This window comes from Uloborus diversus, chromosome 10 (genome assembly GCF_026930045.1).
Source record: "Uloborus diversus isolate 005 chromosome 10, Udiv.v.3.1, whole genome shotgun sequence".
NCBI classification, from domain to species: domain Eukaryota; kingdom Metazoa; phylum Arthropoda; class Arachnida; order Araneae; family Uloboridae; genus Uloborus; species Uloborus diversus.
In genome coordinates, this window is record NC_072740.1 from 80,234,763 (window position 1) to 80,252,238 (window position 17,476).

At 34.7% G+C, this 17,476-nt stretch overlaps 1 protein-coding gene across 1 annotated transcript in view; it reads right to left on the reverse strand.

The window, feature by feature from the left end:
* Nucleotides 1-5,101: 5,101 nt before the first annotated feature.
* Nucleotides 5,102-17,476, reverse strand: part of LOC129231069 (uncharacterized) — a 51,864-nt gene continuing 39,489 nt past the window's right edge. Inside the window, exons 8-11 of the mRNA XM_054865317.1 lie at nt 15,741-15,891; nt 13,352-13,506; nt 9,876-10,026; nt 5,102-6,880 (exon numbers count right to left, since the gene is read on the reverse strand). Of these exons, the coding sequence (XP_054721292.1) occupies nt 6,873-6,880; nt 9,876-10,026; nt 13,352-13,506; nt 15,741-15,891 (465 nt within the window). The 3' untranslated portion in view covers nt 5,102-6,872. The remainder of the gene's footprint in view (nt 6,881-9,875; nt 10,027-13,351; nt 13,507-15,740; nt 15,892-17,476) is intronic.

The window sequence follows — 17,476 nt, forward strand, 5'->3', positions numbered from 1 at the left end:
AATTAACCTATCAGTATTTTTGCGCATCATTTTTAGAACTAAAATGAGTTCTGTATGAAGATAGGATCCTTTTTCATTTCTTTGTTACATTGTAATGAAATGAATTGTTTTCAGCAACATCTAGTATGTCAACTTGATGATACATACCTGTGTAGCTGCTTCTGTAGGTAAGCAAGCACCGACATGTGTTTTAGTGGGACCGGTGGGAGTGAGAAAGGTATGTTCTGGCTTGAAGCACTTGATTAGTGATTTAAGGTAAACTTTGAAATTTAGTTGTGTGCTTAGTGTTTAAAAAAGACTATGTTGTGGATACTCATTTTGTTCAGAATTTTAATTTCTACAAGTTTTCTGCCTATATGTACGGCCATTGGAAGCGTTATTTTTGAAACATTGTTACATTAATGAAAAAACAGGTGTTTTTTGACACTAATTTGGATGTAACGGCCAAAACTCACTTTGTAGAAGGGGGGAAACTTAGTATGGTCATTCCAGACCCATACGGCATCGATTGAAGCAATTTCCAGCTTTCCACCAATTACTTCCGTATTCAACTCCCCAACCACTGGGATAATCAAAGGTAGCATATGCAAAAATAACATTTGATTAGCCAAAATATTTGCAGGATGCAAAAAGATTGAAATTTCAAACACTAGCTATTTTCCCCAAAATCTGAGTAAGTTCAATGTTGTAATGGTTTCAAAAATAAATCATATGTTAGTTATTGAAATTAAACAAAAAAATAAGCTAATCTAAGGTAACATATGTCAGAAAAACTATTGTAAAATCGTCAAAATATTTACAAGATGCAAAAAGATTGAAATCTCAAACAGAGCAGCAATTTTTTACGATGCTGCATAACGAACACATGTTCAGAAAATTGCATTGGTGAAACATTTTTCAAAAATTTTTAAGCACTATCTGATGATTTTTGAAAGAATTCAAGTTCTAAGAAAATTTTTCACAGTTATAAAATTTTTTCAATGTCTTCAAGCATTTGAAAATGAATTTATATTTCAAGAACTTTTCCAAGGGCGTATGAACTCTGTTCAATAGCGCTCCTGACCATGGCACCTGGCGTTTTGCAGGTATGAATTCAGATTACACACTCTGGGAGGTGACTTTCCCATGTGTAATGCCTGACGCGTTACATGTTCATAGTTATAGTGCAGATTAAATGTGGACTCATCCGAGAAGACGATCTGTTGCTAGTTTGCAGGCAATCGGGTGTGTTGCTGGGCCCATTGAAGTCGGAAGAGAAAATGGCAACGGGAATCCTGCATACAGGGTTCATACTTATTTTTAAAAGTGAAAATTAAGGACTGGAAATAATAAGATAATTTTAGGCATACCATTTCAAAGTTTCCCAGGAGGGTAAAGTACTTGATACATACACAAATGCATAACATTGTTCCCGAACTGCAGGAAAAGGAGCAATTGATTGACTCTGATGCCCCATTATCAGTGAATTATATTTCAATATAAACAGGGAAATATAAACAGGGGTAGAAGTGACCGACTTGTCACATATAGGACATTTTCCGCAAAAAATATCGGACAAATATAGGACACAGTATGTGAATATTTCTGTTATGAACAAAGAACTAATACATATCATATATTATTTATTTATTCTTATCAATGATTTTGTTTAAAAAAAACCTCATATGAAATTATTCCTTACATCTGAAATGACTTTCCTGTAGTTGAAAGAATAATTTCTGAAAAAAAAGTGTACTTTATAGACGAAATAATTAAACAAAATTTGAACAAAGAAAATTTTTATTTTTTCTTCCTCACTCATGATCCAAGTACTAATTCCACTGTTATTTGATTTTATATCTAAACTGAACCCTTTAACACTTGTGTTAAGAACAAACAGAGCTTGAGAAGGATCCTTCTGACGTTTTTCAGAGTCTTCTTTATGCTTGAATGTTTTAGGATGCTGCCTCCATTGCGAAAATCCACTATTGCTTATGGGCACTGAACAGTTGCAAAAATGGCAAAAAGCGGTAAAATCATCTTTTCCTTTAGTGTACCATGCACCAAAATTTGTAGAATTAATGTCCTCCTGGTTGAACAACAACAAAAGTGGAAATATAGGAAATATAAGACATTTTACAAAAATATAGGAAATATAGGACGATTTTGATGCTTTTCTTGAAAATATAGGATATATAGGACTACTTCGACCCCTGTATAAATTTAAATTTTGAAAGAACAACACATGCAATTTTCGGCGAAACACGTGTTTGACATCGTTGGCATGTTTCCCAAACATACATTTTCGGCAGAAAACGCGGAGGGTGAAAATTTGAAGGGAGAAAATAGAAAAATTAAGAAAAGGGGACCAAACTTAATGTAGTTTTGAAAAAATTAAGGAAATTTTCAGAAAATTAAGGACTTTTTAAGGGTTTTTTAGGGACCTTAATTTTGCTTGATGAAAATAAGGGTTTCTTAAGGGTTTTTTAAGGAAGTACGAACCCTGTGCATAGGGGTGAATCCTTGCATGCAGGGCCCTGGCGCAGCCGAAGTCGACGAACCGGGGATACAGCAAGAATGACACTGTACTCATACTCCAACGTTGTGCTAGCGTACGAGAGAACGCTATACGTACAATCACAGCTAGGCGGGTGAGGTGTCGATAATCTTCTGACGTCGTTTGGTTGCATGGGCTGGCGCGAGTCTTTCGGCTAATTTCATCGACCCCTGACCATCTTTTACAAATACGCACCACATTTGATGCATTACGCCACATACAGGCACTAATTTCTCTATACTTAAGTTCACCCTCACGCATGCAGATCATACGGCTACATACGAACTCCGTTACTCGTTTGCATGACACTCTGCATTTTGGGCAAGGCATATTGATTACTAGAGAAACATCTACCATCGGCAGATAATCATACAATAATTCCAAAATACTTTACAGCCCTTTATATAGAGTGAGCCACAGTTCAGAGGACGTTACTCGGTACATGCATGCGCGACGACTCCAATTCTAATTATTTGCATATCTTATCCTGCTATACACTGGGGTCCAAAAGTTAAGCATAATTCATAAAATGTGAGAAAACTCTTGTAAATGTTCCTAAAATTACTTATGGAGATTCATTGGTTAAAGAAGAAACATTATGTTTATGCAAAATATCATAGTCGATGGCATCATTCGCGAAATGGGTGTGCATGTCGGAATGTGGATAAAACGACTCACATTTCAGAGAGTTCAGGCGTGTTCCTAGAAACATTGGTTTTGGTGAAACAAGATTAATAGCATAAAGGTGCTGATTGGACATGTTTGCGAAGGAAAGAATCGTTGGAATACTGGAATCTGGACGATCACAATCCGAAGTGCCTCGTATTCTTAATGTGCCTCAGTGTGTAATCTTGAGACTGTGGCAGAGGTTTCAAAATACGAGAGATGTTCTCCGACAGCCAGTACCAGGTCAACCAAGAGTCAAAACCGCTCACCAAGATAGATTTCTGGCAATTTCTGCGTGACGTTATAGGGACAGCTACCAGAGAACTGGGTTTGGCGCTCAGTGCCGCCACAGGAATAACAATTTTGAGGCTAACTGTTTACAGGAGATTTAATCATGTTGGTCTGTATGCCAGAAGACCAGCAGTTTGCATTCCTCTCACATCAGCACAGAAACACATTTGTTTAAACTGGAGCTTGCAACATCACCATTGGAGTGCGGGGACAGTGGGCCAATGTGATGATGAGTCCCGTTTTACTCTACAGAGTGATTCTCATCAGGTAACAACATGGAGAGAAAAGGGAACTCGTTTCCAACCGCAAAACATAACAGAAAGACATCACTTTGCATCAGCGGGAGCAATGGTGCGGGCGGGCATTATGTTGGACGGTCATAACAACCTCCTTATGTGTGAGAAAGGTCCTGTCACTGATAAAAGATACAGAGACGAAGTTCTTGAACCTTATGTTTGCTTGTTTCGAGGTGCTGTCGGTCCTGATTTCATATTCATGGGTGATAATGCGCCATATCCCAGTACAGCTGTGGTCAATGACTTCCATAAATATGAAAATATCTAGCGAATGATGTGGGCAGAGAACTCCCCTGATTTGAACCCTATTGAACATGTATGGGATATTCTCGCGAGAGAACTTGTGGCCCATTCGTCCCCACCAAGCTCTGTTCTGGTGTTAAAAAGAGCTCCCCAGCATGCTTGGAATTATTTGAGCCCACAACTCATCCACCATGTCATAGAGAGCATGAGTGATCGGTGTGCAGCATGCATGGCTGTCAGAGGTGGTCATACACATTTTTAAACTTCAGTATCCTATTTTTTTCTTTTTCTTGTGTAAAGAGTAGATTCCTCAAACGCGTAATTTTCTTTCAAACTATTCTTTTGAGTAATAAAAGTAAATACTACAGTTTTTTTTAATAGTTTCGTTGTTTTGTAACCGTGTTGCATTCGCATATCACGTTTACTCCTATTCCGATGCATATTTCATTCATTCCTCACATAAATAGCAATTATGCTTAACTTTTGGACACCAGTGTACATTTCCCGTGAATTTCAGTTCATTTGCATAATTCCTTCTCGGTATTGCAATTTTCAAACATGAGTGTATATTAATTCTAAAAACCCTTACAGCAAAAAGAAAACTCAATATTATAACTTAAAAAAATATATTCTGATCTCTGAAAACAGAACACTAAAAACATTTACTATTTGAAAACGGCTAACGAAAAAAGAACAATAAAAAATCAAACCAGTACTCAATGTTAAAAAAAAAAGCATTTCATCTTGTTCGTTATAGAAAATTAAAGCAAATATAATCACCAAGCATTGGCCATGAGACGTATTAACGAAAAACATGTCTCTACAACTAGTGATTCAGCAAATAACATTTTTCTCCAATTTAAAGCCGGTAAATTTGTTGAGGCTATTTTGAACAGAAGTATATGTTTAAACAATTACAGGAATATTCTACTCATTATTTTTTTGTATATAAAGAGTTGTAAAAAAATATGTTAACTTCAAAAAATAGGTATGACAAAAACAATACCCATTCAACTCAATGAAAAGAACATCAAAAACATTTATTTGAATTTGAAGTATAAATAGTAATGAAAAAGTAGAAATATAAAGAAATCAAACCAGTATCAGAGTTTAAAATAAATACAAAATTTTATAGTTATAAAAATATTAAGCACATATTATCAAAAGTGTTGGCCATTTGTTGAATGTCCTAACATAAACTTGACTTTACAATTATAAAACAAAATAACACCCACAGGAAGTTTCTACACATTATTTTGCAGTTTATGAACACATAAAAATGTTGAATAATAAAAATATTTATGGCGAAAAACTATCCAATATTGTGAACGAATTATATGATGAAAAATATATTGATATTGGAAAACAAAACACAATGATCATTTATTTGAAACTGAAGTAAAAATGGCTAAAATGAAAGAGCTATAATAAATAAAACCAGTACTCAATGTTTAAAATACATACAAAGTGAATTCATATGAGTTATTAAAAATTACAGCTAATTGCGAGATGTACTAACAGAAAACAAGATTACACAATTAATTATGAAGAAAATAACATTATTCTCCAAGTTAAAGCCAGTACATAAGATGAGTCATATTGGAAAAATAAGATGAGTCATATTTGAACTGAAGTATATGTTCAAACAATTACAGGAAGGTTCTACTCATTACTTTTCAGTAAATGAACATTTATTTTAAAAAAAGTTTAAAAAAAAGTGTTAAATTTCAAAAATACATATGACATTAAAACACATTTTAAAATGAAGTATATGCTTGAACATTTACAGGGAATTTTGACTCATTTTTCAGTAAATGAACATTTATTAAAAAAATATATGTTCATTTATACAATAAGTATGACATTTCAAAATACAAATGACATTGAAACACATATTAAAAAGAAGTAAATGCTTGAATAATTAAAGGGCATTTCCACTCATTATTTTTCAGTAAATGAACTTTTATAAATAAAATATATGTTAAATTTCAAAAATACTTATGACATTAAAACACATTTTAAAATGAAGTATATGCTTGAACAATTACAGGGAATTTCTACTCATTATTTTGTAATACCTTGTGTGTTAAAAATTAAAAATATATATACATATGATACAAGAAAAATATTCAGATTAAGCGATACAAATGCTTTTTAAAAAAATGGAGCTCAGAAAACAGAACATCAAAAACATTTATTCCATGGTAAGCTATAGTCGATTATTAAATAAGAGACGCACAATGTCTTCAGCAAAGAGCCCCCTCCCCCCAAAATAAAAGATGAAACATGAACAAAATGTAATTTATATGATAAGAAAAGTAAAAACTACAGCACATGTCATCAACATGTATAGGGTATTAGTTAAATTTTTTAACAAAAATCCTGATGCTATAACTAATTGTAAAACGAAGTTACATTTTACCTCAATTCAAAATCAGAGGTTTTCATTAAGATAGATTGCTAAATTAATTACAGGCTCAAACAATTACAAGGAGTTTTTAATCATCATTTAGCAATATATGAACATGTAAACATGCTTGCAAAATGTTTAAAAGTGTAACATCAACAGCTATAATGAAGGTATGTTTTGGCCAGAATTTGAGGGCCCTATTAATTCATGTGCAGTTGTTCCCAGGGAGATTTTAATCCCTGAAGCAAAACCACCATATAATGATTGGCAATCACTAGATTTCCTAAAGTTCCTTGTCCCACAAAGGACTTAGTTTTCGTATCATAGTCTGAGTGGCAAGCTATCTCCATTTCATCAACTGAAAGGCAACACAGTTTGTCCAACTGATACAGACTGGCTTTCTTCGTCTCCAACAGGTAGGCTATGTCTGTCAAAAAACTAAAGCAAAAAGAAATTTTATTTAATCACACTTATACTAAATATAGTATAAATAAATTACTTAACAGCACCTTGTTTTAAGTTTTTTCTTCACTCTTTTCAAACACGAACTGCTAGGTATTTGAATGGAAATACAGTAGACCCTTGTTTTACGCGGGGGTTACCTTCTATGGAAATGCTGCGTTATTCAAAATCTCATAATCTAAGACTTAATAAAAGTGTTAAAATAGGGGTTAGGTTCCATAAATGGAAAAAAAAACTTTACTAAAGTGATAGAAAAATATTTATAGTAAGTTTAATATGTATTTATTCCAATATATAGGCACAACGTGTATACAGTAGACTTGAACTAACTTCAAGTTTATTAAAAAAAAGAACTGGTTTTGATATTCTTTTAGCAGCCATTAATTATTTTTCAACGTAGTTCTTTGTGGGGCATTAACGTTTCCATGAACATTCCTATCACTTCCATGATGGAATCTTCCTTCACTAACAAACATGAAAGATCATTTGTCATTGTCAAGGAATGGCTTAAAATTTTCAGTGTGAAAGCTTTTGGATTTTTGTCATCGATGTATGCCTTCTCTTTGGTTTCGTTCTTTTTTGTTACTTCTAAAAGCTCTTTTTTTAGTGAGCTCTGAATTGTGAGTTTAATAATTTTACTTTAGGAAAGAGCTCTGGGATAAATCACATAAAATGTCTCCAAGCTCACTTATTAGCATGCCAAACATAATACACACAAACATTCATAAACTTGGAAATTAATGATGAAATAATTCTTAAGGCTCACCCAAGATGTGAGTAGGAATTCGTTTATTTTTAAATTGCGATTCCAGGTCAGAGTGGTTAAAGAACTGTTTCATATAGGTTATTAGTTTCAATATTCACCGACCTTTTTTTTTCTTGTCTTAAGTATTCATTGTCCCTTATAGTTGCTCTCAAGTTTACGGCCCCTTTGAGAAGTCAAGTTGCCTCTTGGGGGGCAATCGCCCCCAAGATGGGAACCACCGAGTTTGTCGATCTATAACTCTTAAACTTTCCTAAGTACCAGTTTACATTTGTATTTGTTAACACACTGCAGTGTGCGGATAAACAGCAGTGTCTGCAGAAATGAGTTTGAGATATTTGAAGAAATGTGTGTCGGATTCAATATTAACCATAGAGAAATCTTGGAATTAGACGTTTTTTTCACGCCTTTTTATTCAGAGGAAACAAAATGAGCAAGTTTGCACAATACAGCTAACGTACAATAGATGGAAAAAAATGCAAAAAAAAAAAAAAAAAAAAAAAGGAAACAAGAAAAATGTGCAGTTCCTGCCCTTTACTTGCACATGGCAGTACAGATCTCTACATGGTCATCAACAGATGGCATTGGCACAAAGAGCAAGATGAATATAACAGTCATTTGCTTAGATAAAATTCTCAGAGTAAAGAAAACAATCCCTAAGCATTTTCATTAGAATAAGAACAGTCCTTAAAACTCTTCATAAGAAAAAGAAAAACATTCCCTAAATTTTCCTATAAGAACAGGTCATCTCTTTTGAAAAATCCCTGATAGAATAAGGGTTACAAATTTCAAATAACGTCAACAGTTCCTCTGAAAATATCTATCCGCATGAGGAAAATAATTCCAAAGACCCCTCTTGGAAAAAGAAAAGAAAGGATTCAAAAACTCCCTTTAGGAGATAAACAAAAGCATCAACCATTCTGAAATAGTTATTTCACCATTTCATTTTGTCCTGCTATTTCACTTTGCTCTACACTACCCTGCATCACGGTTGTCATTGCCGCCACAATGTCCTTCCTTGTCTTGAAATGTCATACCTTTCACTTGTCTCTCCAATTTTGGGAAGAGCCAGAAGAGAATAAAGAGCCTATTGAACCACAACAAGGTAAACACACCAGTAGTGGCCACTTCAATGTCTGTATTTGAAAACATAGGATTACAGGTCTCCAAATGGTGATTCAAAAGTGAATCAAATGTGTAGGAGGTATCACCTCCTGCTTGTTTACATCCATTGGGGAACCTTAACCCATTTTTTCAAATATAAACTTTGAAGTAAACACTACTGAATCAATATTTAGCATTGGCCACTACTAGTGTGTTTACTTTAGTCGGATTTTTTTGGACAAAACATCAAAATCAAATGCGAAAAATAATCAGCAAAATTGATCTGTATCCTCCAAATGGTTTCTACTTGGGTGTCATCCCGCTTCCGGCAAAATTTTGTTGCTTTTGAGCAGCTCCCGCCATTCCATCATTTTTCGTGAAATTAAAAAATCAGAAGAGAGCCTTACACACTACCTCAAACTCTGCTTGCCAGCGACCGATGCTATTGTCAGACGAAAAAACATTTACCTATGCGCACAAAGGTTCCAAGTCAGCTCGTACAAGCACACTGATTCATACCCATCTGGTTTTCCCCCAAAAAAGTGATACTTTAAGTCCTTGTATACAATCAATCCGTATTTAATTATAAATTTAAAAAGGCGTAGGTGCACTATATGATTAAACTACATTACACTGACTTGCAGTAACAGTTAAGGGCAGTTAGTTCACTTATCGGCCACCCGTCCCATCCACCCCGTTTTTTGACGTGACAGACTGCCGACGAAAACAGTAGCATTCACATACGGTCGCCACTCACGAAAACAGTAGCATTCACATACGGTCGCCACTCATCAATCACGTGGCTGAACTCACCCAAAAGAGAAAAGAGTGCGCTGCTTGGTGGGAAACAATGAAATGCTGTCCTACTTTTGACGGCTGTCAGATATCAAGGTTCTTCTGATCAAAACCGGTCCAGTGCAAGATGGATTGCTGTCATGGCAACGAGCAAAGAAAACCTGTTTCGGGAGAAAAAAACGTGATGGACGGAACGGACGGACGATATGTGAACAGGCCCTTATTCATGTAAGCTTTTGATGTTCATTTAAATTAAATTACAAAGCAACTTTACAAAAATAACGCAACAATTAGAACGTAACTCCCTACCTGTTATTCTGTAACTGCGGAAATCTCCGCTTCTGCTGCCACATTCTGTCACAGTTTTGACATTTCTCAGGGCAGCGCTTAGCCACTGTTTTGAGTTCACGAAATCGTACCTAGTTTTAGGGCTAGGTCTCCATTTCAACTTATCCCAAGCCTACAAAAAAAAAAAAAAATAGATTCGTAAATACATTGACAAGTTCAATTATATTAATTTTTGCATGCACAATATAATTCAAATTAATAAAAAATGACTAATGGTCCAAAATTTTCATTATTTAAAGAAAGATTAGATTGTTGTAGCCCCTACGGTAGCGGCAAACTTAACCTGGCAGCGTTGTGAAGGGTTGCTGATAGGTTAGGTTAGCCCTGACTATAAAACTAAAATGTGCTTTAATATATATTTTATCCTTTTTAGCTTTGACCTTTCGAGCAGGAAAATAAAATTTGGAGACTAGTACAAAAAGCAGATTAGCTCATAGGGTCTATTGGCCCTATGGTTTATTCTACTGCACAATGCTCAATGGGCAAGCAAAAAGGGTTGGCTGGCAAAGTTTCAAACACCATGGCATTTACCATTCTGTTCAAAACCCTTGGGTCCAAAACTATGTTTTTAAAGAAATTGTATTTCATGAGAAAAATATCAAAAACGGAATAAAACGTATCAAAGTAATGTATTTAATCCAACATTTATACAATGTAAACATTCAAGTATAAGGGAAAGGTGGGGGGGGGGGGGGGGGGGGGGCACATAAATTTTTTTCAAACTCTTAATTTTTCAAAAAATATAAATTTCTCGGAGCAAAAGTATCCCTATGATAAAAGTCTTTTCTTTATGCCCTGGATTTTTTTCAGCTTTTTAAAAAAAATATTTCTTTCTTTTATATCGAATTTTGAAAAAAGTCTTCAATTGTTCACATGTGCCCACATTGGGGGGGGGAGCATATATGAACAGAATTGAAAATGCAGGACAATCATATTTCAATGAAAGGTACTTGAATATGAAACATATACATATTTACCAATTACTTTGAAGGGTTTGTGACCAATACTGCGTCAAATTAAATTGTACAAAACTGTCTACAATAAAATATTTTTTCCGATTTATGTAACTCTAGCTCACATATTTGGCGCGGGGGGGGGGGGGGGGCATCGCTCTCTCAAGTATCAATATTTATCTACCATTCTACATTATGTTAAATTATACTAGAAATATTTCTGTACAGTATTTAAAATAATTGTAACAAAAAAATAAATTTCAGAATAGGGTTCAGCATTTAACTTTTTGACCCAAGACATTCTTAAGCACAGAATTTCGATTAAAACTTATAAATTCCGTGATTTTAACAAAAATAAAAAGATATTTTAATTGTTTACCTCTTAACAAAGTGTAATAAACATCAAAAATTTGAAAAATCGGATTCCCATAGCGGATGCAAAGAGATCGCAATTCTCAAAGTGAAGGCATCAAAAGTATAAAAACGGCTTGTAAAAGAAATATTTTTGATAAAATTATTTTAAAATTGCATTTTAGAGTACTATGATAAACATTTCATTAATATCTGTGGACACAGTTGATGCAAAAAAATAAATAAATAAAATAAAATAAACCATCTATTCATCACTTAAATTTTTGACTCATAACAGAAAATGGAATTTCGCTTTAAAAACTTGAAATGAGAGTTCAACAGAAATAAAGAGACTTTTCCTTTATTTGCATCCTAATTAAGGGAAGTTAGCTTGAAAAAAGAAAAATTATGATTCTCATATCGCATGTTAAAAGATTGCATTTTTCAAAATGTAGACATCTAAAGAAAAAAAACGGTAATTAAAGGAGTTTATTTAAAGTTAATCATCCTTGTTAGCATCGAAAAATCAAAACCCATATAATTTTCTCCCAAAATAACAATTAAATATCACACCGCACCGTAAAAACGCAAGTATTGACAAGCTGGTGAAATGATGAGAATGTTTTCTAATCAAGTCATTATAAGGGTTCAACGCCAGACGCTAAGTGGTGATAATTTTGAAGTTGGTAACCCTATCTGAAGAGATATTTTTCCCCACCCTTACTATCCCTTTGCAGTTCTAAGTTCATTTCGCAGATATATATTAATATTGTTTATTAAATCATGAGCAGGGAGAAAAGTGCTTACCAATGCCTTTTCAGAAAAGTTTACAACAACACTGTTGCTAATTAGCTGTGATAAAACAAACAACCATTATATTTATTTGGCATAGCAATCATTTATCCCTTGCAGGAGCATCGCAAGAGTGCCGATTTTTTTTTTTTTTTTTCAAAATAAGCCGATTTTGTATAAGCTGATCCCTCTAATTTGACTTTAAAAAAAGGCTCCAAAAATTATCGGTTTATACACAGAAATATGCGGTTTATACACAGAAATATGCGTTATTTTGCTTTCAGATTTGTTCTTTAAATAAACAATTTGTGAAAGATCCGATCTTGTTTATCAGAATTTTGTGAAGGGTCCGTTTTGTTTGATCGGGATTTTGTGAAAGGTCCGTTTTGTTTGATCGGGATTTTGTGAAAGGTCCGTTTTGGTTGATCGGGTTTTTGTGAAGGGTCCGTTAACGGACCCAAATATCCTCTGGCCAGAACCCTGAATGAAATAAATTTGTAGTACATTGCAATAATTTTATAGTTTTATTTTGTATCAGTCACTCATTAGCCTTAAAAAAAAAATCTTCCATTTTTTTTGTGACAAAGAATACTTTTTTATTTCAGTTTTCTGAAATATTCTAAATTTTACAAGATTCCCTAATGTTATAAAATAAGAGCTTTAAGTGGAACCGGAAACATAATTTAATTTAGCTGACAGCAAATATGTATAAGGAAATATGATAACTTAGAAAGAGCAGATAAATTTTTTAAAACCACCCCTGAGAGCTTAATTAAAAGATATATATATATATATATATATATTCGCGATGCAAAGTGGGGGGGGGGGGGCGCTCGCGCTGAAAAGACCATTTGAGCTAAAATATTGTTGGACTGGCCCGCCTCACCTACAAAAATTTTCAACGTAGCCCATGAGCGAAAAAGGTTGGAGACCCCTGTTCTACAAGTACACCAAAATTAAATGAAATCGGAGATGGTGGGTGTCATTTTCAAATATCCTGGATGATTTGACATTGAATGACCCAATCGTGATTGCTCAAAAATAAAACGCTCTGACGAAGTTGTAAAAAGGAAAAAAAAACTTAATGGTTTCCTTTGTGTCAAAAATGTATAAAGTATATACATTGCTTTAAATGGGGAGGGGAGAGAGGGGGAATGGGTCCCCCGACATAGTTCATTTTTTATTGCAAAATACTGCAAATGTAATGTAAACTGGTTTTGAACCACCTTTTCTTTTGGTCCGCCACGCATGTTTTTCCAACTACAGCTCTGTGTACACCTATTGTTAATAAAAATGCATCAAAATCAACAGTATTTTGTGATAATAGTTGAAAACATTTACAAGGAATACTGCGGCATCCTCCTCTTCCCATGTTGCCTTGGCTTTGTGCGTCCACTTGAGCACAAACACTGAAGAGTCTTTCGAGACCCACTTCAGCAAACCCCAAGTCCTATCCTTCAAAGCAGGCACTATGAGTCTTGAATTAACCAGCAATTCTGAAAAATAAATGAATTACATCAGAGCTTCGACACTTTTTCTCAACGCCGTGGTACCCTAACAGTTCTCAACAGGGAACCACACTAACAGTGAAGGAATAATAAAAATATAATAAGTAGCAGTTGAAAGAGCAAAGTGAAACTTCTTTTGGCGCATCCCCATTTTTGAAACCAGGGTTCATACCCTTCAGGGAGAAAAAAAATTCAAGCACTTTTCATGGGAAAAAATTTTTTTTCAAGGTAATAAAAATTTGTACAAAAAATATTGTATGCAGATTTCATTAACTGCAAATATAGAAATAAGGCAATAATACAAAAAGTATAGCAAAACAAAATTGCTTTTTCTACAACAAGAGACACTTAGATGAAAGATCTACCGTGTCGAAAGTTTATCTGAAAATGTCTGAAAAGTTTGGTCATAAAGAGAAGCAGATCCCAAGAGGTTTAATTTTGCAATCTCCACATTGAAAGAAGTATATTTTCTAGAATCAGCAAATTAATATTAAAAAAATCCCTTTCATGAGTGCTTTTAACTTTTATGGGAAGAAACCAAATTACCCAAGTTCAATGACATTGTCCCCCCCCCCCCCCCCCAAGGTTTCAACATTTATTTTCAATATTAATGTGATGGTTAATCACAATATAAGTGCGGTTAGGACAAAAACACCACCCAGAAGGTAATTTCAGGTTGCACTTTTAAGTTGTTGTTGTCGTGTGCCAGCTTAGGCTGGCAATTTGGGGTGCGATGCTTCACTTTTCCAACTGTACCGTAATTTCGAGTGAAGTTCGACTTCTACAGTACACACGCGCCATAAGGACCCGTTTATAGGGTAGGCAACAATTCACAGCAGAACAACACATTCTCACAAAGAAAGGACAAGGACCGGAGAGAGAAAGTACTTCCATGCTCAAGCCGGGATTCGAACCCGGACCTCTGTCTCAATCAGACTTCTCTGACCACTAGACAAGGCAGGCAGACAACCATTCTGAAATCAAGTTATTTCACCATTTCACTTGGTCCTGCTGTTTCACTTTGCTCTACACTCTCTTGCATTGCAGTTGCCACCATAATGTCCTTCCTTGTCTTTAAATGTCATATCTTTCAATAGTCTCTCCAATTTTGGGAAGAGCCAGAGGAGAATAAAGAGCCTATTGAACCACAACAAGGTAAACACACCAGTAGTGGCCACTTCAATGTCTGTATTTGAAAACATAGGATTACAGGTCTCCAAATGGTGATTCAAAAGTGAATCAAATGTGTAGGAGGTATCACCTCCTGCTTGTTTACATCCATTGGGGAACCTTAACCCATTTTTTCAAATATAAACTTTGAAGTAAACACTACTGAATCAATATTTAGCATTGGCCACTACTAGTGTGTTTACTTTAGTCGGATTTTTTTCGACAAAACATCAAAATCAAATGCGAAAAATAATCAGCAAAATTGATCTGTATCCTCCAAATGGTTTCTACTTGGGTGTCATCCCGCTTCCGGCAAAATTTTGTTGCTTTTGAGCAGCTCCCGCCATTCCATCATTTTTCGTGAAATTAAAAAATCAGAAGAGAGCCTTACACACTACCTCAAACTCTGCTTGCCAGCGACCGATGCTATTGTCAGACGAAAAAACATTTACCTATGCGCACAAAGGTTCTAAGTCAGCTCGTACAAGCACACTGATTCATACCCATCTGGTTTTCCCCCAAAAAAGTGATACTTTAAGTCCTTGTATACAATCAATCCGTATTTAATTATAAATTTAAAAAGGCGTAGGTGCACTATATGATTAAACTACATTACACTGACTTGCAGTAACAGTTGAGGGCAGTTAGTTCACTTATCGGCCACCCGTCCCATCCACCCCGTTTTTTGACGTGACAGACTGCCGACGAAAACAGTAGCATTCACATACGGTCGCCACTCATCAATCACGTGGCTGAACTCACCCAAAAGAGAAAGAGTGCGCTGCTTGGTGGGAAACAATGAAATGCTGTCCTACTTTTGACGGCCGTCAGATATCAAGGTTCTTCTGATCAAAACCGGTCCAGTGCAAGATGGATTGCTGTCATGGCAACGAGCAAAGAAAACCTGTTTCGGGAGAAAAAAACGTGATGGACGGAACGGACGGACGATATGTGAACAGGCCCTTATTCATGTAAGCTTTTGATGTTCATTTAAATTAAATTACAAAGCAACTTTACAAAAATAATGCAACAATTAGAACGTAACTCCCTACCTGTTATTCTGTAACTGCGGAAATCTCCGCTTCTGCTGCCACATTCTGTCACAGTTTTGACATTTCTCAGGGCAGCGCTTAGCCACTGTTTTGAGTTCACGAAATCGTACCTAGTTTTAGGGCTAGGTCTCCATTTCAACTTATCCCAAGCCTACAAAAAAAAAAAATAGATTCGTAAATACATTGACAAGTTCAAATTATATTAATTTTTGCATGCACAATATAATTCAAATTAATAAAAAATGACTAATGGTCCAAAATTTTCATTATTTAAAGAAAGATTCGATTGTTGTAGCCCCTACGGTAGCGGCAAACTCAACCTGGCAGCGTTGTGAAGGGTTGCTGATAGGTTAGGTTAGCCCTGACTATAAAACTAAAATGTGCTTTAATATATATTTTATCCTTTTTAGCTTTGACCTTTCGAGCAGGAAAATAAAATTTGGAGACTAGTACAAAAAGCAGATTAGCTCATAGGGTCTATTGGCCCTATGGTTTATTCTACTGCACAATGCTCAATGGGCAAGCAAAAAGGGTTGGCTGGCAAAGTTTCAAACACCATGGCGTTTACCATTCTGTTCAAAACCCTTGGGTCCAAAACTATGTTTTTAAAGAAATTGTATTTCATGAGAAAAATATCAAAAACGGAATAAAACGTATCAAAGTAATGTATTTAATCCAACATTTATACAATGTAAACATTCAAGTATAAGGAAAGGTGAGGGGGGGGGGGGGCACATAAATGTTTTTAAAACTCTTAATTTTTCAAAAAATATAAATTTCTCGGAGCAAAAGTATCCCTATGATAAAAGTCTTTTCTTTATGCCCTGGATTTTTTTCAGCTTTTTAAAAAAAATATTTCTTTCTTTTATATCGAATTTTGAAAAAAGTCTTCAATTGTTCACATGTGCCCACATTGGGGGGGGGGGGGGGGGGGGGAGCATATATGAACAGAATTGAAAATGCAGGACAATCATATTTCAATGAAAGGTACTTGAATATGAAACATATACATATTTACCAATTACTTTGAAGGGTTTGTGACCAATACTGCGTCAAATTAAATTGCACAAAACTGTCTACAATAAAATATTTTTTTCCGATTTATGTAACTCTAGCTCACATATTTGGCGCGGGGGGGGGGGGGGGCATCGCTCTCTCAAGTATCAATATTTATCTACCATTCTACATTATGTTAAATTATACTAGAAATATTTCTGTACAGTATTTAAAATAATTGTAACAAAAAAATAAATTTCAGAATAGGGTTCAGCATTTAACTTTTTAACCCAAGACATTCTTAAGCACAGAATTTCGATTAAAACTTATAAATTCCGTGATTTTAACAAAAATAAAAAGATATTTTAATTGTTTACCTCTTAACAAAGTGTAATAAACATCAAAAATTTGAAAAATCGGATTCCCATAGCGGATGCAAAGAGATCGCAATTCTCAAAGTGAAGGCATCAAAAGTATAAAAACGGCTTGTAAAAGAAATATTTTTGATAAAATTATTTTAAAATTGCATTTTAGAGTACTATGATAAACATTTCATTAATATCTGTGGACACAGTTGATGCAAAAAAATAAATAAATAAAATAAAATAAACCATCTATTCATCACTTAAATTTTTGACTCATAACAGAAAATGGAATTTCGCTTTAAAAACTTGAAATGAGAGTTCAACAGAAAATAAAGAGACTTTTCCTTTATTTGCATCCTAATTAAGGGAAGTTAG